General features: G+C 38.0%; 2 protein-coding genes across 3 annotated transcripts; one reads left to right on the top strand and one right to left on the bottom strand.

Moving 5' to 3' along the window:
- LOC130550831 (uncharacterized) lies at positions 1 to 15,567 on the bottom strand. The gene is made up of 7 exons (XM_057328334.1): positions 15,206 to 15,567; positions 8,369 to 8,689; positions 6,400 to 6,741; positions 5,467 to 5,571; positions 2,197 to 2,508; positions 1,377 to 1,688; positions 1 to 775 (listed from the first exon to the last, which is right to left on the bottom strand). Exons 1-7 carry the CDS (start codon positions 15,279 to 15,281, stop codon positions 693 to 695), a joined length of 1,551 nt encoding a protein of 516 aa, XP_057184317.1. The 5' UTR covers positions 15,282 to 15,567; the 3' UTR covers positions 1 to 692.
- A 1,013-nt stretch (positions 15,568 to 16,580) lies between these two features.
- On the top strand, positions 16,581 to 22,597 carry LOC130550828 (uncharacterized). Of its 2 annotated transcripts, none has more exons than XM_057328327.1 (4): positions 16,581 to 16,707; positions 17,206 to 17,532; positions 17,716 to 18,000; positions 19,693 to 22,597. In XM_057328327.1, the coding sequence occupies exons 1-4, from the start codon at positions 16,662 to 16,664 to the stop codon at positions 19,851 to 19,853; spliced, it is 819 nt and encodes a 272-aa protein (XP_057184310.1). In that variant the 5' UTR covers positions 16,581 to 16,661; the 3' UTR covers positions 19,854 to 22,597. The 2 variants fall into 2 exon arrangements, with proteins under 2 accessions (XP_057184310.1, XP_057184309.1); XM_057328326.1 differs by having other exon boundaries at positions 17,203 to 17,532.
- Positions 22,598 to 23,348: the final 751 nt, after the last annotated feature.

Genomic DNA, 23,348 nt, shown 5'->3' with positions numbered 1-23,348 from the left:
AATTTTACATTCAGATCTGATCAGAGAACAGATTTTCATTTTCAAGTTACACAATATGAGAGTAATAAAAACATTTAAGCCTAATTTACTACTGTAGCAATTAATAATGTTAAAAAAAGACTAAAATAATATGAATTTCAACAATAAAAACACAGAACAGGCTTCACACACTGATGGTGAATGATTGTTTCTTGAACTTCTAAAATCTTCACGAGAACAACAATAGGCTGTCATGAGATCTCAGCTTTCTGTTCTGAACACAGATTAACATCAACATCAACTTGTTTTTGGTGTTAGTTCTTATATAATATGTATATAAAAAACATATAATATAGGTATATGTATAATCTGTATATAATAAAATACAGATTAACAGGTTGGAGAGAGACTGCAGGTGATCACACAGATCTTCATGTGTATCTGATATTTCTCATAATCAGATATTAAATCAATACTGTCTACGGTCACAAAATATCAAACACATGAGAGTCAAACTGATAATATGCTATGCAGCGAGTAACAGATATAAAATATAAAATAAAAAGATAAACACATTCTGATCATTTGTTCATGATGGATCATGAAAACAGTGAAGTAGGTTTGTTACTGTAGATGAAGATGATGTAACAGCTGCTACACGCTTGTGATGTTGAGCATCTATTCAGCTGGCCACACAGCAGAATTTGCATCATTCACAACAGAGGATTGTCAACATTTGGTGATTCATTTCCTCGGTTATCAATTGGTGATTCTTTTCGTCTGTTTTTTGCCGAGTCTGTCAGAAATCACAGATGAAAAGAAAAGAGAGGAGATCAAGATTGTCAATTGAGCAACACAGATAGCACATGACCACTTTTTGCATGACGCATAGGGTAATTTACTCAAAGTAAATTATTTTTTTTAATATGTTTTGAATGAACATTATTATATTTATGCACTTTCCACTAAACAGAAATTCACACGTGTTACACATGTTCATATTAAACAGCATGCGTGTTCTGACTTTCAAATATAAATACTAAAATTTAATAAAATATAAACGTTACGATTAAAATGGCATATACTGCAGCTTTTTAATTATATTAAACATTTAATAAATTTTCAATACTTTTTGCACAAAACAGTCATAGTGTAGATTAGCTGCCAAATCTAATTAAAACCAGCTCAATCAAACATGTAGAAATGTTTTATGCATGCGTCACGTCGTGTAAGCAAAAACACAGCACATATCTTCAGTCAGCTGTAGGTTTATATTCTGACATGCTGATGTGAAAGAAATGGTCGTTGTGTCATGATACATCACCACTCCACTTCATACAAACACTGAGATTTAAAATCAGTACTTGAATCATTAAAATGAATACTCAATTACTCACCAGATGTGTTAATCGTGAATTTCTTGTATCTAGTTTCTCCTCTTACGTAGGTCTGTACTTCATAAACTCCAATGTGTTCAGTTCTGATGTCTCCGATCTTGAGATCTCCAGTCTGATTGTCCATCTCCAGTTTGTCTCTGAATCTCCCATCAGTGTAGTAATAATATGAAGGCTCATTGATCCCTCCAGTGATTCGAGCGATACGAGTGTCTTCAGGTCCAAATGTCCACAGTATCTCATCAGCGGTCTTTATGTCAGTAACACCAGTCTTTAGAGTAACAGAATCTCCCAAATGTACAGATTTGTCCCTTGCTTCATTCATAACAGCAGCACATAGAAGAGAAAAACACAGAAAAACATCCATCAGATCAAATGAGTGTGCATTCAGATGATTTTACACAATATTTAATAAAGATATACTGTCTTCTGACACAGGGAGAATCTTTTGCACACTAAGTTTCAGTTTACTGACTGTAAAGCAAACCAGAAATAGATCACAAGTTCATTTTCTTTTTTAGTAAATTTACAGTTTAAATTCAGTTTTTTAAATCTGAACAAAATTGTATTTCCTGTGATCCTGTAGCTGAGTTGCTAGATCATTACACTTGCAATGCAAATGTTGTGCGTTTAATTCCCAGAGAACACATACGATGATAAAAGTGTCCATGTAAACGATTCACTGAGGAATATAGAATAAAACTAGCAAAGCATATCTACAAAAAGCCTCTATATAGTTTCCATAACAGTTTGGCATGAATGAACATATACTATTAATATAAAATGCAGCACTGTCACCATCACATATATGTGAGCTACTTACCCATGACAATAACATTATAATGAATGAATGATGGTCCTGATCCGCTGATGATCTTCAGTTTATACAGTCCAGAGTGTCTGGTTTTGATGTTCCTGATCGTGAGAGATCCAGTCTGTCTGTTCAGCTTCAGTTTGTCTTTGAATCTCTCATCAAGAACATTATCATATGTAGTGAATTTGTTGTTCTTTTTATTGAATTTGGCTATTATCTCTTTATCTCCAAAGAACCACTCTCCCTCATCAGCCGTCGGCATGTCTTTAGGATCAGGAGGTAGAGTGAGATCTTCTGCCTGGAACACTTCAACTGGAACTGCTGCACAGCACACACAGGACAGAAACACAAGAGAGAAACACAGTCATTATTCACATCAACATCTCTTTAATATGCTCTGTTAATAATTATTATTATTGATCATTATTAAACATGACATAACATGAACTAACAAGGAACAATACTCGATGTTCATTTGTAAATGTCACGATCCAATCTGTGTTTTGCCCTTTGTATTGTGGACTTTTAGTTTGTATGCCTTATGCCCCGTTTACACTGCCAGTTAAATGTGACCCAATTCTGATTTTTTCCTCCAATGTGACACAGTTCAGATATTTCGAGATCAGTTTCAGGCCTCATTCATATGTGGAAATAAATCAGATATAAATCAGATATAAATCAGATATGTGTCAATGTTACTGTCATGTAAACAGGCAGATCGGATTTTCTGAGGCATTGCGGTCTGTATGTAACTAAAACGGCGACAATTTGGTACTTGTCCGCAGTTTTATGACGCATGATCAGGAGGAAGAACGTGTGGATGCGGTTAATTGACAATAACGACAATTTAATGTTTGGCGAACTCGTCATATATCGCAGAGCTAACATCAAGCACATTTCGCGTTCGTCCATCATGGCTAGAGAGTATTCTTGGCTCAATAACCCGCGTTCACGCATGCACGATGTTTCAAATGGTTTGGCAAGTGTAAGCACGTAAATCGGATATGTGTCACAATTGAAAGTACGTGTAAACGGACAGTCGAAAAAATATATAGGCATATAGGCTATATATCGGATATAGGCAACAAATCAGACTTGAGCATCAAGACCTGCAGTGTAAACGGGGCCGAAGTTCCTGTTTCCTGTCTAGTGTTGTAGTTTGTTGTAGTTCTTTTGTTCATTGGTTTTGCCATGATCAGTTTCAGGTGTGTCTTTTCAGCCTTTCGTTACCCTGTGTATACTGTATATATCCCTAGTGTTTCAGTTGTCATTTGTCAGTGGTTGTTTCAGAGTTCCTGTGTCTTTTGGTTTTTCTTTGTTACTTGTTCTTGTGTTGTTTTTATTAAAGTGACACAGCTTAGTTGCCCAATAGGACGTTTCCACATTTTATCTGTGATATGGGAGCAGTCAGTAATATAGATATAGGTAACAGCATTTGTATTGTTTTCGTCAGTTGTGTACCTCAGTGTCATTGGGTGTTTCAACCCTTTATCACAAGACATCCTCAGCCAAGGGAAGCCCACCACAGGCTGATCAAACCAGGGTGTGTCGCATTGTTATATGGTCATTTGGTAGCCCATATTGTGTCCATTATTTATTTAACAAAAACTTAGTAAGACAAAATGCCACATAAGCCAGCCACATAAAAATACTGTAGTATAGAGTACTTGGGTATAGAGGAGTTCATGATTGTGCTATGGTCCTGTGGCTGAAAAACAAGTCCAAACTCATCACCTCTCCCCAATGTGCCTGACAGTTGGTATGGATAAACCGTTGTGGCCTAACATTTCCACTGTCTGTTTAAAGGACTCTGTTCCTGAAGCTTTGTGATTTGTTCTGATGCAACTTTGCAAACTTAAGATGTGCTGCCAAAGTGACAGACCATGGCAACTAACCTCAACGTTGAATTGCATTGATTCAAGGACAGGCGAGAACCAAGGAGATTTGACGTGGCAATTTTGTGAGCAAATTTTTTTCTAAATAATATAATAAAAAGTAATCAAATAAACAAATATTACTATAAAAAACTATAGTGCTGCTAGGCAATGTACCGGTTCAGACGCGTTTTGTCTGTAAAGCGGGAGCTGTGCATTTATTAAGTCAGGTGCGTCTGCTCCATACAGCGGGAGCTTACAGGCTCAGTGGTCTTGTTTATATTTGTTTAAAGCAGGAATTGCAGCCACAGCACAGAGAAGCGAGAGTCACATGACGACAGTGACAATCATTGACAGGACGATGGGTGAGTCAAAAGGCAAGAGAATGTTTGTCAATAAGGGTTTGTGTTTAATATGAGCAACAACATTTATTGTGGTGGTATTTTCAATTAAAAATAATAATGAACCACAAACTAAGCATCCAGTTTAAAGTAAGCAGAAAGAATATATGTCATCTGTCTTTTGTTAAGGAATAGCCTAATGTTCATAATGATTTTTGTTCAAAGAATTGGTGGGAAAATTCACATCTCTAGTGAGTAAAACTCAATACTTGTTTTATTTAGATTTTGGACATTTGTTGCCACATTAAAAAGGGGAAAAAAGTTAAAAACCGTGGAACCAGCAGAATCCAAAAAAACTTGATACAGATTTTCGGTCAAACAACCCAGCACTATTACTATAATATATTTAGAGAGATTTTCTTGTTTTTATTTTACTGATTATGAACACAAATTATGCATGACAAACCAAACATATCTTGGCCACTGATGATAACAAGCTGGCACAGAGGTATTTCGGCCTTTAAATTGATAATATAAAGTTTCATTAAAAATCACAATTGTCATAAATATGTAATTTTCAAACATAAGGTAAAAACTTCTTTCTTGGAATACTTTAATGATGGAATACTGTCATTTTAACTGTCCAATGACAGCCCAACATATATCTACATTGAATGGCATGTGAGAGAGAGTCAGATCCTGATTGGCTGCTGTTTGTCAGCTACACAATTTAAGTTTGAACGTTAGAAGTTGCATTTCTTTAACACGGATATATAATTTCACATGGCTTTTTTGCTCTCTGAAAAAAAATATAATATATTACATCTGTCCAGTCTCTGTCTTTAAAAAAACAGGAGCTACAACAGAGCTTTTTTTAGGCAGAGATGATGAAGAGAGATGATGTGTTAATGTACAGTGGGAGAGAAATACAATTTATAAATCATCTAAAAATATTTTCAAGTCACAAAAAATAAAAATGAACCTAATAGGGACTCTTTAAACTACTCTAGTACAATAAAGATATTTGATTTCCTATTGTTGTATTAGCTGAAGATTAATCTCACCCAGTGGTTTAGAGATGCAGTGTCGATAGTAAATCACAACAGCAGCAGCAGCAGCAGCCAGCAGGACACAAACAACTATTCCTGCTATAGCAGCTGGAGACAGACCTGTAATAACAGAGAGACTCTGGATCACATTAAACACACACACACACACACACACACATTCCTGTCATGATGGCTGTAGATATGAGACATATCTGCATTATATCACAAATAAATGAAAGATCTTTGGATTTTCTCCTTACTTTAAAATTAATTCTTATTTTATGGTTCATATTTTTATGAAAACATCACAAAGAAACAGACAAATGTCTTTAAAACTTTAAAACTGCGCAGCTCGAAGAGACGCATGAACAGAGACGCGTCTGAAAAAAGGGGCACCTTGTGCTGCACGGAGGGACTCGTTTGACTTTAAAACTGGGCACCTTGTGCTGCACGGGAGATGTTTCTGACTTTAAAACTGGATCTCATGCTCATGCTGCACGGAGAGACACGTCTAACTTTAAAACGGAAGTATAACTGCACAGCTCCCAAGTGACATCACAGACCAACAAATCCATAATGAAATTCGTTGACTCGTTGACAACTATTTTCATTATTGATTATTACCAATTTGATCGATTAGTTGTTGCAGCCCTACATTAAACACACACACACACACATATTCCTGTTGTAACTGTTATCAGCCAATAATAATGTGTTCAGGGAAAAAATGTGCTAAGGTATTTAACGCATATGATTTAAGTAAGTGTAGAATTAGGAGAATGTACACTTGTTTTAGTCAATAAATTTTGTAAATTTCAATGAAACTCTACATAACCTCTTTAATCTCAAATGGAAGCAGGGTGAGGGGAAAATTGGATTCTCATCATATGATCTGAATTATTCTCACAGTTGATAGATGTTTGAATGAGAGAGTTGAGATAGCCTTACCATCACTGACATAAACACTGAAGGTCTTGTATAATGTCTGTTTGTGGTTGCTGCTGATCTTCAGTTTATAAAGTCCAGAATCTGATGATCTGACATCACTGATGGTGAGAGATCCGGTCCGATCATCCAGCTTCAGTCTGCCTCTGAATCCCTCATCATCATCATATATTGAGCTCTTATTGTCTTTATCATCTTTAGCTATGAGAAGACCTTCATCTCCAAACCTCCACAGTATCAGATCACCTCTCTGTGTTTGAACACCAGTGTTTAGAGTCACTGATTCTCCTTTTGTCTTCAGCACCGTCTCCTCATCTGTACCACCACTGTCAGCATGTGAAGATTCTACAAGTTTCACAAAAAGAGATTCATTTTAAAATTATAGATGCTGTTAGTGGCACTCAAGGCAAAGGTGTTCCAGCCTGTTAGTTTTGCTCTTTATTATTACTATATAAGATACACTTTACACAATTATAAGTGTTTTTTAATAATAGATTTATAAAAACAAATTTGCACAGATTTGACAAAGTTAAGAGTTAGGTTTGGTTCAAAAGCATGAATGAACACGCAAATTTGTATGAATAGTCAAAGCTAAATTTATTCAGACACCTTTAAGAGTTCAACTGTGTCAGAACAAATTCATCTTGATGATGTCATCCATCTGTTAGATTGTCTCACAAATGAACTCAAGTTCACAGCTGACAGCTATTTACCCTAAGTACACAATTAGATAATACCTATTTAGTGTAACCAATAACCAAGCAATGCTTCATTTTAGGGATGCACCCATACCATTTTTTAAAGACCGAGTAACAATATTTTTTTTCTGATACTTGCCGATACCGATGCCTGTACCTTTTCAAAACACAGTTTTAGAGACTAATAAAAATATAATAGCTTTATAGTTACAAACAACTCCAACTTAAACGCATTATGAAAAAATACATAATTTGATGTGCTTTTTACAACTTTCAAAGCAAATTTCACAACAAATTTCTGTCAGTTCTGTCAATTATGTCACATGAGGTATCAGTCTTTAATATCGGTGCATTTTTACAAGTACAAGTACATGAGCTTAGTATCGGGCCCATACTGATACTGGTAATACTGGTATCAGTGCATCCGCAGTCTGCGGTGTAAAAAATTCACATTAGCAATTAAAGAAGAAACACTTAAGCAAACATGGTCAGGTCAAAGTTCCCGAATAATTCCCAAATATTTGGCAATTTTACAGGTAGTTGAGTGAATGAAGAATTTTGGGGTATAATGTCACAGTTTACTTTATTTTGCTATCCTCACCTACATAAATGAACTACAGTGTCTTGACCTGCACCCACTAGTAAAAAATATCAAAAATTATATATATTTTGGTTTGACTGTATATGCTGTAGAAGCTATTGACACATACTGTGTCTTAATCAAATGTAAACATTTCCCATCCTTTATTCATTTTCACATGTTAAAGGGTTAGTTCGCCAAAGAATGAACATTTATTAATTAATCATTAATTAATCACCCTCAACTCATTCTACAACCACAAGACATCCGTTCATCTTCCGAACACAAATCAAGATAGTTGAGGCAAAAAGACAAAAATAGCGACTTTATTCAACAACTTCCTGACTTCCACATCAACGTCCAATGCGCATCCAGGAGAGCATGTGATGCATACGTGTGGTGCTGATGTAGAACCCCAGCTCCTGAGTCAATTCCACACGCATGGGTCACATGCTCTCGTGGACGCGCGTTGGACACTGACGTGAAAGAGGGGAAATCGTTGAATAAAGTCTTATTTTTTAGTGGGTAAGTAGTAGTTAATGAGAGAATTTTTATTCTTTGGTGAACTTTCTTGAACTTCCACACAACAATTGAATAAAAACTGAATAGCTGTACTCTTGCAATACTGCTGATCTAAAATCACTTGCTTAATTTGATCAATAAAAGCAAACTTAAAACAAAAATGTAATCTTACCGTTGACCTTTACATCGAAGTTAACTGATGTCTCAATATTTCTTGAGATCACTGCTTTATAAGGTCCAGCGTACTTAGTTCTCATGTTCTTGATGGTGAGATCTCCAGTCTGAATATTTAGTTCCAGTCTGCCTCTGAAACTTTCATTAGGTTCTTTATATATTATCTTCTTCTCGTCAATCTCAGCTATAGGATGGTTGGATGGAGACTTCCACTGTATTTTGTCATCTTGCTTTATTTCAGCAAGATTGATGTGTAGAGTGACAGAATCTCCCTCCATCACTGACACTGACGTCACTTCACCTGCATCACCAAACACAACTGTAGAAACAAACACAGACAGATTTTAGAGATAGGAACATTACTGCCATGTTAGTAAACTGATCTAACCAGTACATAACTCAAGTAATATGAAATGCTAGTCTAGTAAAAGTAATAAATGTTCCTTTATTCAACTACAGTATGTTTTTACTTTTACTCAAGTAAAATAAAGCAGATTGTGACATCTTAAATGAGGCTTTGAGTAACAAGTAAACATTTATTTCACATACGGTTTCTTTAAATGCGACCGAACTACAGGACCCATTTAACAAATTGTTTAATTAATAAAATGAACAGACAACAAAATTATGTTATATTATACAATAGAATAATAATATTAATTAATAAAATAATTATATTATTAGACAGTAGCCAAACACAAACCGGACGTTAACTGAGGGTCAGGCACACGCACGTCTGATGACTATAACTATAACTTGAATTTGAAAAAGCAACATCAGTCAAACATCATCTTTATAAATATACTTTATTATCATGAAAATGCCTGAAGAGTTATGAAGAACAGTGATAGAAATGTTTAGCTCATGTTATTAAAAAATATGAATAGATTCATTCATTTTTATAATGTCATGTACCATATTTATATATCATTATACATAATTACTGCATTTGTTTGTCTTTTATTACATAAATTATGTGAAGAAGTGCTGACTGGATTCTTGCTATGTTTTTGGGAACGTGTGCAAAGGACTGTGGGTGATTTGAGGTCGCAAAGAAGGATACACGTGTATCCTTCAAAACAAACTGAACAAAGGACACAAAACAAAGGCTGCCTTCCAAGCATCCTTCTGTTTGAGATGTCCTTCGATGACACTTGATGACGTGGCAGCAGAGATATGCAACCTTCCCAGGATGCGTCCTTGCATTTGAGAAACAACCATTTTTGCCACGCCAAAGCTTTATTGGATCACTGAATGTGATTTATGAGTGATGTAGATAACTGCCGTGCTACTGATTACTGAAGGAAAGGGCATGCCCCCGTGAACTCTCTCTGTGTCCAAACTAAGACAGTTTCTCAATTCCAAGAACACAAAGAATGGACTTGTGTCTTTACTAGTTCGGACTTGGAAAGTTCAGACTTGGGAGTTCAAACTTGAGAGTAGGGTTGGGCAATTAATTGAAAATAATTGTAATCGTCAATTTTGGCCTTCAACAATTACAAAAACAAAATAATCGACGTAAAAAGATTATTGTACCGCATTCCGTTTTGCAAGGATCCTCTCTTTTCTTGTGGTATATATCCACAGCGCACCCCCTTATTTTACAGTTGTTCAGCTGTGCTATTTCTTTACATTTGTTTTTCAGTTGAATTCACAGTGGTTACCTGCAAGGAAACACGTGCAGTCATCATTGCTTTGCACTAAAAGGGCTTCACAGGCAAGGCTATTGCTGCTAGTAAGATTGCACCTACATCAACCATTTATGGGATCATCAGAAACTTCAAGGAGAGAGGTTCAGTTGTTGTGAAGAAGGCTTCAGGGCGCCCAAGAAAGTCCAGCAAGCGCCAGGATCGTCTTCTACAGTTGATTCAGCTGCGAGATCAGGGCACCACCAGTGCAGAGCTCGCTCAAGAATGGCAGCAGGCAGGTGTGAGTGCATCTGCATGCACAGTGAGGCGAAGACTTTTTGAGGATGGCCTGGTGTCAGAAGCCACTTCTCTCTAGGAAAAACATCAGGGACAGACTGATATTCTGCAAAAGGTACAGGGATTGGACTTCTGAGGACTGGGGTAAAGTCATTTTCTCTGATGAATCCCCTTTCCGATTGTTTGGGCCATCCGGAAAAAAGATTGTCCGGAGAAGAAAAGGTGAGCGCTACAATCAGTCTTGTGCCATGACAACAGTAAAGCATCCTGAGATCATTGATGTGTGGGGTTGCTTCTCAGCCAAGGGAGTGGGCTCACTCACAATTCTGCCGAAGAACACAGCCATGAACAAAGAATGGTACAAAAACATCCTCGGAGAGCAACTTCTCCCAACCATCCAAGAACAGTTTGGTGATGAACAATGCCTTTTCCAGCATGATGGAGCACCTTGCCATAAGGCAAAAGTAATAACTAAGTGGCTCGGGGACCAAAACATCAACATTTTGGGTCCATGGCCAGGAAACTCCCCAGACATTAATCCCATTGAGAACATGTGGTCAATCCTCAAGAGGCGGGTGGACAAACAAAAACCTACAAATTCTTGCAAACTCCAAGCATTGATTATGCAAAAATGGGCTGCCATCAGTGAGGATGTGGCCCAGAAGTTGATTGACAGCATGCCCGGGCGAATTGCAGAGGTCTTGAAAAAGAAGGGTCAACACTGCAAATATTGAGTCTTTGCATAAACGTAATGTAATCTTTGCTGGTCTTCCTGCAAAGGCTATCAAACCACTCCAGCTGGTTCAGAACGCCTCATCTTCCAACAGCCCAAAAGCGCTCATGTGACGGCCCTTTTCATCTCTCTCCACTGGCTACAGGTTGAAGCCTGTATCAGATTCAAGTCACTAATGCTTGCCTACAGGACTATCACTGGATCTGCACCGACATACTTTCACATCCTCCTACACCCCATCAAGAACCCTGCGTTCAGCAAACCAGCGGCGTCTTGTACTGCCTTCTCATAAGGGCAGTAAATCACTTTCCCACTCATTCTCCTTCACCACTCCTTCCTGGTGGAACACTCTTCCAAACTCGGTCCGGTCAACCACATCTCTAACAACATTCAAAAACTACTTAAAACCATCTCTTCTGTGAATACTTGACAAATGAAAAAAAAAAACTAACCCTCTCTCTTTCTCTCAACAGGTAGTGTTCTAGCTTTTGTTGAAACCAGTAACTTTGTATTAGCACCTATTGCATTATTGCTCCTGTATGACATATCGCTTAGTGCTCCTTAAACTCTTTGTAAGTCACTTTGGATAAAAGCGTCTGCTAAATGTAAATGTAAACGTAATTGTCAATAAAAGCCTTTGACACTTATGACATGCTTGTAATTATACTTCAGTATACCATAGTAACATCTGACAAAAACACATAAAAATCATTGAAGCAGTAGACTTGGTGAAAATTAATGTTTGTGTCATTCTCAAAACTTTTGGCCACGACTGTATATATTGTAACTTAGGTATGATAATACTGGTTAAATGTTCCAACAATCACTTCAAAAAAACTTCAAAACTGTAGTACAATTTATTATTATTTAACATAATCTCAATCTCAATGTCAAAACCAGCCTACCAAAATTTTATTTTATAAAAACAGACTAGAAGCTTTTCTGACTGATAGCATTTTAATGGTGTCTTCAATTCACTCCTGATCAAATACGCTTTACACGTATTTGGCAGCTGTATTATTGACATGTTATGTAAAAACTTTTACATATTTACACCTTAAATATAAGATGACCCCATTGTTTAAGAGAAAGTAAAACAGTCTTATATTAAGAACATTATGATCATTTCCAAGCTGAATCAAAAATGTGTGAGAATTAAATGTCACAGCCCTAAAACAGACAATTAATCATCATAATCCCAATGATTTATTAGAGAATTAATCGTCAGCCAAATTTCATAATCGTGACAGCCCTACTCGTCGCTTCAAAAAAATTCAACTGAGCCACTATGCGCGGATGGACCAATTTAACAATGTCTTTAGTTAGGGTTGCACCGATACCATTTTTAAAGACTGAGTACGAGTACAGATACTTTTTTTCTGGTACTCGCCGATACAGATACCTATAACCGATGCGTGTATAATGTACAATTATGTTAATAAACCAGTATCTTACTGGTACATTTGTTTTCTTTTGTTTTTAGGTCTACTTAAATTTAAGTACTATTTTTAAATTAAGTTCAATTTTTTTATGATAAGTAGCTCAATTTTACTAGCACATTTACTTCAGTTTGCTAAAGTAAACAATATACTCTGTGGTTGAATTATAAAAAATTCAAGGGGGGTGGTGTGGTAAAATGTGAGTGTATTATAACTTGTTCAAGTCAAACGGACTTTTATTTTGACGGATAGCCGCAAATGGTGTTTGTTATGTGTTCGTGTCCTCGTGCAGTGAAACGCTGGCTCTGAAAGCTCCACAAGCACAATGCGTTCAGGTTCAGTACACGCAACCACACCACTCTTTCACACACAGTCACGCAAAACAAGCACAATACATATCGTCGCTATCGGGCGGAATCCTCATATCTCCAAAACCATTATTTTTCAGGAAGTTAAAAAAACTGCATATTTTTTGAGTTATTAAAACATTGTATCGTTAAAGTTGGTATTATACCTTATATTGCTATCATATACTGTTGTGTACCAACATTAACACAACATTTCCCCAAAACCATGTTTAATCGGAGATACAAGGTTTATAACTTGGGAGCAGGGAGATACGAGATTACGCTGTCATTGATAAGAATGGTATGGACACAGACGTCGCTGCTGCCAGCAGTGTTCATCAAAGTCTGCGGTCGCGTTGAGCCTTTTGACAAGAGACGAGGCTTTAAGAGCTAATGAAAGCTAATGATTGTGGTTACATACATCTTCCTAAACTCTATTTTAAACGTTAGAGCTATGAGTGATGCAATACCAAAATAAAACGTTAAACAGGCTGTCTAATATAGGCGGAAATTAATCTGCACGCAAATAAAGTCGGCGGTCGCGTTGAGCCTCTTGACAAGAGAAAAGGCTTCAATAGTTAACCAAAGCTAACGACTGTGGTTACATACATCTTACTAAACTCTATTTTAAAGGTTTAAGAACTATAAGTGATGTAATACAAAAAACGATGAGTTGACTAGGCTGTCTAATAGGCGGAAATTAGCCGAATCTACTCGCAAACTTACCTTCGTGGCTCACGGGCTTCCTTCTGCACTGAAGCATTACAGCTATCGATTTTTAACAAAACAGACCTACTCAAATGTATCTAACCTACATATTTTCACTCGTTATTGTCTAAAAAACTTTCAATCAGGAGACGTAATGCCGAGAAGCTCCCGCGGAGTGAAGAAGAGGTGGAGTTACGAGACTTCTCAGACTTGAAGTGTCCAATGGAGTTAAGAGATTTGCTCTCAAGCTATTTTCAACACTTCAGATTGGTTAATAATTTGTAAAAATAACAGATCCACATGGGGACTGACCAATAGCATCGATTTGTGAAAAAATATGAAATTGACCAAATTTGGACATAGGAGGTTTCCGCCCGACAGCGACGATATTTAAACAGTATCTGAATATTTTGTTAGCCGTTAGTAGTTCAGCGCTAATTTCTTGTTAGGAAATAATACATTTGCCAGATTCCGTGCCATTCTGTGTTGTACAGCAAATTCTGTTTTTATGCCTGGATTTCTCAATTCCGTCCGTGTTTTCCACATTGCGGAAATCATAGGGCTCTATGTATGTCACGTGAGGTATCGGTCTTTGGTATCGGTGTTTAATTACGAGTACGAGTACATGAGCTTGGTATCGGGCCGATACCCGATACTGGTATCGTGCATCCCTATCTTTAGTACTTTTCTGGTAGTGTTGTCACGATACCAAACTTCAGTACCAGTCGGTACTAAATGTGACGATACTTGCATTTCCCGCTATCATTTTGAGCGATGTTGAACAGATTATGAAAGACCTCTGATTGGCTATTGTATTTCCAAGGTCTATCAAAGTAAAAATCAAACGCTTCCGTGTGAATCTGTGTAAGCGCTCGGTAGAGAGTGCAATGCAATGATCATTTCACACGCTTCCGGGTTTGGTTGCGCAAGCGCTCGGTAAGGAGCCATTCAAAGACATATCCGATGACCTTGGAAACACAATAGCCAATCAGAGGTCTTTCATAATCTGTTCAACAGCGCTCAAAATGATAGCGGGAAATGCAAGTATCGTCACATTTAGTACCGACTGGTACCAAAATATGGTATTGTGACAACACTATTTTCTGGACCTTGGCAAAAACTGACACCATGATGTCTATGAGGAGGCCTGGAAATCTCTTGGATGTCACCTAAATATCTTCATTTGTGCTCCGAAGACGCCGAAAGTTCTCTAAACATGTTTAACGTCACGTGGGTGAGTAAAAAAAATCCACACAAAGTTGATTTTTGGGTGCACTTACCCTTTAACTGTTTTTTTTTTTTAATTGCGGTATTGAAGTGCGCATGCTCAGTGGTGGTAGCTGTAACCTTGAATCTAGCCAAACCCCAATTTTTGAACCTGTTTCCACAGTTATTAATTAATAAAAAAAATATGACCTTCAACAACATTTTTAAACAGCCTAGATATGAAGAGTTCAGATGCAAATGCCTCCAAGTACCATCTCAAATTTTCTTCTAAAATGAGCGTTTTTATCATATGTAATGTTCAGTTATTTAACTTGAATTGTAATAAAGAAAAAACGAATCATTGCTATTAAAGTGAAATTACTGAACTGGAATACACAATAATATTTTAGACGACACTCTTCTTATACATCGTTACAAAATCGAAACCGAAAGTGTTTTTTAAATAATCGAACTTACCGCATCCAAGTGTAACGATTATAAAAATGTTCTTCATATTGCTGTTCGTTTTAATAAATGTCGTAAAAATATTCATGCGAGGTTACAGACTTAAATCTTCTCGGTTGTTGTTTTGGAGCCGCACCCAGTGCTCCTGTCGCTAACAAACAGCTACTGTAACTTACTGAAGACCAAAAAAAGGAACATATAAAGCGACTGTGATTTAGTTGTTCTACATTTCCACTGAAATACGGTAGCAAAGAGCTGAGAACTAACGACGGAGAATGCGTCTGTCTAGTACGATCGATTCCAGAGACCAAACCTTGTTCTTATCCTCTATCCTGGAGTTAAAATGGCGGTTGCTTAAGAGGCGCATTACCGCCACCTGCTGTTAGCTTGCGCTTTATTTAATAACATATAACTAAAAATTAATAAAAGACAATAATTACAAATCATTTTAAACAACACTTTACACAACAAAAAACACATCATTTAGCAGCCCTCGACTCGATTTCCACTGAAACTAGTGGTCTCTCATGGTCTAAGTCCAGTTGAAAGAGGTTTGATGTAGACAGCAGGGGGCGCTCTGTGTGTGTGTGGCCAACAGTCTGATGTTGTGTTGTGACCAGCAGAGTGGCCAGAGAGAAAAATAAAATAACTAAATGAATTCAAAACATCAAAAGTATAAATTCTGACTGTAAACATAGGTGAGGAATCGAAGCGAGTGAAATGGGATACCTTTGCTGAATATACAAAGATCATTCCCTTATAACAAATATCAGAAGCATTCATTTGAAACATTAAAATATAAACGAATTGAATACAAAGTTAAACACCTAAATTAATTTAAGAGTCATAGCCCTACTATATTTATAAGGCATAGAGATGTTTAAAATGTTCTTAAATGTATGGTTTATGTCAGATTTATGTTACACATCAATATTAAATATTGAAAATATTATATATCATGAATATTTACATTTTTACATCTCTGAATATGATGTCAAGATGTAAGGATGTGAAGGGGCTAAGGGATTAATATGTGCCGCCATACTCTTCGTTCCTTGCAGTGCAATTAAAGAATTAAGATGTTCTTCAAGATGGCTGAACGCAGGCTGGAGAACAGAGAAGCAAGGAAATGAGGAAGCATTGATTTGAGTATTAAGCACCTTGGCGTTCATATGAGACCAATGGACATTAAACGTACAGGTTTTTAAAAAGTAGGGATGTTACCCCTATAGTCATTGTGCATTTATTTTTCTTATCCATACTATTATAGGCTTTCACTGAACTGAATGTAGGCGTGTTCACTGGTGTTTAGCTGCAGTTTCACTAAAGCTCGTCACTACAGAGCAGCACTTCTGTCTTCAGCTCATCTATCATGATGAACCCTCTTCAGAGTTTCTGGTGTCAGGACCAGGTCATCTGTTATGTTTTCATGTAATTTATGGACAGTTATTTGAAACTCCTGTAGAAAATGTTTCATGTGATTTTATTCTGTTGGTGCTGGTGGAGTCTGATGGGTGAGTGATGTGTGTTTTACTAACTTCACTGGTGATTGTAAATCAGTCAATATGAGGCTGATGTAAACTGTGTGATATATCAGTGGATCTGTTTATTCGTCTCATCATATTGGTTTTGTGTTGAAACATTTTTAAATATCATCAAAATGATGTTCCTCCAACTTCAGTCATTTATTCTCTAGACCTACTGTTACTGTTATTGTTACAGCAGAGAAAATATTTGCATCATGTTAAATAATAGAAACTTTACATTAACTTTAACTTTTGATGTAAATATCTGCCTGCAAGACGACCACATAATGAACATTTACATTACATTTGGCAGACACTTTTATCCAAAGCGACTTACATTGCATTATGGTATACATTTGTTTCTGAGTATATGCAACCCCTGGGATCAAACCCATGACATTGGCATTGCTAGCGCCATGCTCCAACCACTGAGCTGCAGGAAAGCTAAGAACAGACTTATAATTCTTCTTGTTTTATTTTCAGCAGTGTTTGGTTCTGAGTCTGTGTCAGTGACTGAAGGAGAGTCTGTTACTCTCCACATGAATATCACTGAACAACAGAGGAAAGACGGAATCTCATGGAAGTTTGGACCCACAGATAATAAAAGTCTCATAGCTGAAATCAAGGATGGGAATAATGCAATAAAGTTATATGCTTATAGACCTGATGGGAGATTCAGAGACAGTCTGAAGCTGGATCAAACCGGATCTCTCACCATCACAAACACCAGAATCACACACTCTGGACTTTATCAAATAACCACCAGCAACCACGAGGAGCTACTCAACAAGATATTCAACATTACTGTCTATAGTGAGTCCTGAATTTATCCTCTTATATACGTATATATAAATGTTAAATTTTATCGTCATTATTATTCACAATATTAGGGAATAACCACGTTTATGGAATTGATATATTATGGAATTATGCATGTTTATTTTACAAGAACATTTGTTTCTCTAATGCAGTAACGTTTTTTTTTACATTTTCAAGCTCGTCTGCCTGTTCCTGTTATCATCAGAGACTCTTCACAAAATTCTTCATCATCTTCAGTCTCAAATTGTTCAGTGTTGTGTTCAGTGATGAATGTGACACATGTGAGTGTCTCCTGGTACAAAGGAAAGAGTTTATTGTCCAACATCAGTGTGTCTGATCTCAACATCAGCAGCATCTCTCTTCATCTGGTGTGTCTGGATGATTCTTACACATGTGTGATCAACAATTCCATCACAAACCAGACTCAACATCTCAACACTGATGTCTGTCACAAGTGTTCAGGTGAGTCACCCAGTGCTCGAATTGAATCAAGGCTTCTGGGGGGTCCCCACCATAAGACTTTTTTTTGGTGGGGCTGGGGGTTATTCTTGCAATATACAATTTATACAAAATACACAATATATTTGATCATAATATGCATAACTATATACTATTCAGGGCTCAACGCTAAGGTTTTTTTTCACAATTCATTATTTTGTGGGATTGTATTCATTTATGCGGAAATTAAATCTAACAAGCAGTATGTTTCAACAAATGTTATTTGTTCACTGGAAGAGCTAATAATAATAAAGCTGGTCCGTAAAATTAACGACTTCCTTCTAAATTCTTATCTTAATAATTGTTCACTTTTTACAACGTATCTTCTAATTTTGTATTTTGTGTGAAATTCAGTGACTTTTATCAATGCAGTTTAATGCGTGGAGTAAAGTGGGGATTACTTTCCTTTTTAAAGTCCCCTTGAACTGGAAGTTGTGATCGTTTTTACTTCCATATTCTGATGCATTTCTGAGTGACCCGATTTCTAACCTGTCTTTTGCCGAAATCACTCTTCTAACTTTTCCCATCACATATCCGATCGTGGAGGTATTTATTTTCAAAAATATTCAAGAAAATATTTGAAAAGTGGCAAACAAGTGTAGTAGTAACAAGTAATGAAGTGTAAAGGAAGGTGTAGGGATTTATTGTCCCATAAGTTAGCATCCATTTAATAATTGTTATACATACACTCATTTACATTCTGTCATTATTGAATCATGCTGAATGTTCAACAACACTGAGGTGAAAATAGTATATGCAACTAATTATAAGTATCAATAGCACCCCAGACAGCAACAGGGTTTGGTCCAGATGGAAAAGGCCGGTGAAAGAAGCTTGAATTTCCAGTCTGCCACATTCGCCGCAAGTATGAATGGAACTCAATGGAGCTACGAGTGCTTTTCCACCATTGCACCGAACCGTTAACCGTTCCATTCCATGCTTATCCATGTCAGTCGGTACGGATATGGTTTCATTTTCCACCGCGGGGCTGACGGCACTATTTAGAATACAGACACAAACGTGTCACTCGCTGTGCAGACACTGAGCTGTGACTTGAAAACCTTTTTCATTTCTCTTGGTACCCTCCAACTTCAGCTGTTCTTAACTTTAATTACTTTTTTAATAATGCGCTATTTTGTCTACAGAGAGAAACTGGTCTAGGCAACCAACAAGGGACCAATCCTGAGTGGCGACGTCACTACACGCATTACATACCCACTAACCGTGACGAACATTCCGGGCCGAGAACGGTTTGTGATTGTGCCGTGTCGAGCCAGGCCCACATGAAAACATAACTGTAACCGTTCCAGAATGTGCTTCGATAGTGGAAAAAAAAGTCTAGTGTGTCTGCCACTTAACCCCCCTATCTCTTCCAACCCTAGCAACGCCCCTGGTCACCCATCATGTTAGTGTTTATTTAATGAGCTGATTAAGAAACCTTTCAAACCGTTTTTTTAAATTGTGTTCTGAAGCTAGTCACAGAAATTACACCTCTTCACATTTATTAGAAATTATTATATAAAAAACGCTTGCAAAGAATATGAATCTTATTTACACTACTACACATTTTTTTCCTGGTAGTTTGTGAACCATAAGTTTGTTGAGGAAACAATGAGGGTTTGTTTAAAAGATTGTAATTCAGTTTTATTGTTGCAGATGTCTCAGAAGACTACATCTGCAGTTGTGGTTTTACTGAAGCTGTGATCCGATTGGTCATCTCTGCGCTGGTGGGTGTGGCTACTGTTGCTGTTCTGGTTTATGACGTCAAATCCAGAGGAGATGAACAGAAGAAGAGATCAGACACTCAAATTAAATGACAGACGAATATGTTGATCTAGTTTAGGGCCTACAGTGTTTTAAATGTGAAAAAAATCAAATATGAAATAAGGAACTTAATGTAATAAAGTTCATTAAGGTGCAATTCTTAGCACCTCAGACCTCGGTACACACGTCCCTCACTTCAAACATTGAACTCTCCTCTTTCACCCCACTGACTGACACTGAAGTCACCAGACTTCTCTCCAGCCACCCCACCACCTGTCCCCTTGACCCAATCCCCTCCCATCTCCTTCAGGCCACATCCAGCACACTCACACCTGCACTCACACACATCATCAACACCTCCCTGCCCACCAGCACTTTTCCATCCATATTCAAACAGGCCCAGGTCACGCCCCTACTGAAGAAACCCACATTAGACCCCTCTACTACCGACAGTTACAGACCTGTCTCTCTCCTCCCGTTTATTGCAAAGACACTTGAAAGGGCAGCTTTCAACCAGGTTTCGTCCTACCTATCCCAGAACAAACTGCTGGATGACAAACAGTCTGGCTTTTAAACAAACCACTCCATTGAGACTGCACTGCTATCGGTCACAAAAGCACTGCGGCTAGCCAAGGCGGAATCTAAATCCTCGGTCCTGATTCTGCTAGACCTATCTGCAGCGTTTAACACTGTCAATCACCAGATATTGCTTGCCACCCTGTCATCTCTAGGAATCTCAGGCTCTCCTCTCCGCTGGTTCAAATCCTACCTCTCCGGCAGATCCTTCAGGGTGTCATGGAGGGGCTCGCTGTCCACTGCTCACCACATGATCACTGGGGTCCGTCAGGGATCAGTGCTTGGACCGCTGCTTTTTTCCATCTACACGACATCCCTGGGACCCATCATACAGGCATACGGCTTCTCCTATCACTGTTATGCTGACGACACCCAGATTTACATCTCGTTTCACCCAGACGATATCACTGTAGCAGCTCGCATACAGCCTGCCTAGAGGACATCTCGGCTTGGATGAAAGAGCATCACCTCCAGCTGGACACTGCCAAGACAGAACTACTCGTGTTTCCGGCACACCCCATGGAGCAACGCGATCTCACCATCCAACTTGGCAATACCACAATCACTCCTTCCAAAACCGCCAGGAACCTCAGAGTCATATTTGATGAACAGCTGTCCTTCAATGATCACATTGCAAAGACAACGCGGTCATGCCGATATGCCTTATTCAACATTAGAAAGGTTAGACCCTATCTCAGAATCAGAAAGAGCTTTATTGCCAAGTATGTTTGCACATACAAGGAATTTGTTTTGGTGACAGGAGCATCCAGAACACAGAAACAGCAACAACAGTACACAGAGACCATAACACAATAGAATACAGTACACAATGATTTAATAAGGGCCTATGGGTATAAAAAATTAAGAAATACAATACAATAAACATAAGATAAAATCTCAACTCCTTGTCCAGGCCCTGGTAATCTCAAGGTTGGACTACAGCAATGTTCTCCTTGCTGGTCTTCCTGCAAACCGCTCCAGCTGGTTCAGAACGCAGCAGCACGCCTCGTCTTCCAACAGCCCAAAAGGGCTCATGTGACGCCCCTTTTCATCTCCCTCCACTGGCTACCGGTTGAAGCCTGTATCAGATTCAAGTCACTAATGCTTGCCTACAGGACTATCACTGGATCTGCACCGACATACTTTCACACCCTCCTACACCCCATCAAGAACCCTGCGTTCAGCAAACCAGCGGCGTCTTGTATTGCCTTCCCATAAGGGCAGTAAATCGCTTTCCCGCTCATTCTCATTCACAACTCCTTCCTGGTGGAACATTCTTCCTAACTCGGTCCGGTCAACCACATCTCTCACAACATTCAAAAACTACTTAAACCCATCTCTTCTGTGAATACTTGACAGACAAATGAAAAAAAACACTAACCCTCTCTCTTTCTCTCAACAGGTAGTGTTCTAGCTTTTGTTGAAACCAGTAACTTTGTATTAGCACCTATTGTATTATTGCTCCTGTATATCGCTTATTGCTCCTTAAACTCTGTAAGTCACTTTGGATAAAAGCGTCTGCTAAATGACTAAATGTAAATGTAAATGTAATAGTCATTCAGTTTTTTGTCCTGCCTGTTCACTTTTACTGCACTACATTTACCAGAATTCTGTGCATGCTGTCAGCCATCTTGATTATCACCCACCTGATTATCATTCACTTTTTAGTTGGACTCTATAGAGAGGGTATGGACGTGTTGTCACTTTACCACGTGAGCATGCCAGAGCGCTCCCCCGTGAGGGGCATAACATTCAGCAAAATGACAGCTTACGATATCAGGAAATGCAATTCTGCACAACATTTCAGTGTCCAGGAACACCTGATTCCTTTGTAAGTCATAGGGAATTCGTAAGGATCACCGTCGAGTCCAGCTGCTTTTAATTTCAGCAAATAATTGCATGTCTTAGTCCTGGTTTCTTTGTTTCTCCTATTCTCCTCTGCCATTTTGCTGCGTGTTTTGCCACTCAGTGGAATGTGTCCTTGCGCACAAGTGTTCACGTGGGAAAGTGACGTCAATACCCTCTACTCCCCCACGCCACGTGCTCACAGTCAGGCCTTGATGTTGTTGTGTTATCAGTTTGTACGCTCAAATTCTTGACTGGATTATTGGCTGCAGTTCGTCCCATGGATTATACATACCTGTTGTCTGAGGAACATTATACTGTGCATTATACTTACCTATGTTTACTCACCCGTTGCCTTACTGTGGTGTCACTCCTCTTTTCCGGTTTTTAATAAACCTTTTGTATTTGCATCTTCGCCTATAGCCTGGTCAGTGTCTAACACTCACATTCTAGCAAAATGCTCTCGCACTTAGTTTTACTACAATGATTGCTAGTTCTCATGGGTATGTAAGTAGGTATGTAAGTAGCAGAAGCAGAGGGTGTTAATATTATATATATTAATATATTATTTACACTGATGTGTTGCTTTAAAATCCCAGTGAAACTCCTTGAAACGCGCAGCTTTATTTGATGCGTTGACATAATTTCAAATGAAAAATGCAGAGAGCGCCAGACAGAACAAGTGGCCCCGCCCTGTTCCAATATGGCGGACGACCTACGCCATAGAAACAGATGCTAATGTGGCATCTAGTTATTCATATCTATGGACAGGACAGCTGTTTCAGTTGTTGCCTAGCAACATTTAAAAAAAGGCTGCACACTGCTGTTTTCAAGTCAACTGAAAAAGCTGCGCAGCGCATCTCGCATTTTGAAACATGAAAAGTGTGTTCTGTGTCATCGATCACTAACAAGACATAAACATACATTGTAAATTCAAAAGGTATTGTGAATAGAAAAGTAAAACGCACAAAATGTAATTTTCACCACTTGAGGCAAAACAATAACAAAGGAGTTGCTAATGACAATGTGAAGGATATAGAATGATAGGAGTTGAAGTCTTCAGCTACACTGCTGATGGAAATCAATCTGACAAGACTCACAAATCATGTTCATGGATAACATAAAGT

The sequence above is a fragment of the Triplophysa rosa genome, unplaced genomic scaffold (assembly GCF_024868665.1).
Source record: "Triplophysa rosa unplaced genomic scaffold, Trosa_1v2 scaffold438, whole genome shotgun sequence".
Taxonomy (NCBI): domain Eukaryota; kingdom Metazoa; phylum Chordata; class Actinopteri; order Cypriniformes; family Nemacheilidae; genus Triplophysa; species Triplophysa rosa.
Note: the sequence above shows the minus strand (reverse complement) of the source record. Positions and strands in the feature narration are given on the sequence as shown.

Excerpts from the sequence above, each read along its gene's own strand:
- LOC130550831 (XM_057328334.1), bottom strand. The coding sequence starts at position 15,281 with ATGAATATTTTTACGACATTTATTAAAACGAACAGCAATATGAAGAAC. Across the intron at positions 2,509-5,466 it reads CTGCATCTCTAAACCACTGG|CAGTTCCAGTTGAAGTGTTC; the intron begins GTGAGATTAATC and ends TGTGCTGTGCAG. Across the intron at positions 1,689-2,196 it reads TTATAATGTTATTGTCATGG|CAAGGGACAAATCTGTACAT; the intron begins GTAAGTAGCTCA and ends TTATGAATGAAG.
- LOC130550828 (XM_057328326.1), top strand. The coding sequence starts at position 16,662 with ATGTTTCATGTGATTTTATTCTGTTGGTGCTGGTGGAGTCTGATGG. Across the intron at positions 16,708-17,202 it reads GTGCTGGTGGAGTCTGATGG|CAGTGTTTGGTTCTGAGTCT; the intron begins GTGAGTGATGTG and ends TTTTATTTTCAG. Across the intron at positions 18,001-19,692 it reads TGTCTGTCACAAGTGTTCAG|ATGTCTCAGAAGACTACATC; the intron begins GTGAGTCACCCA and ends TTATTGTTGCAG.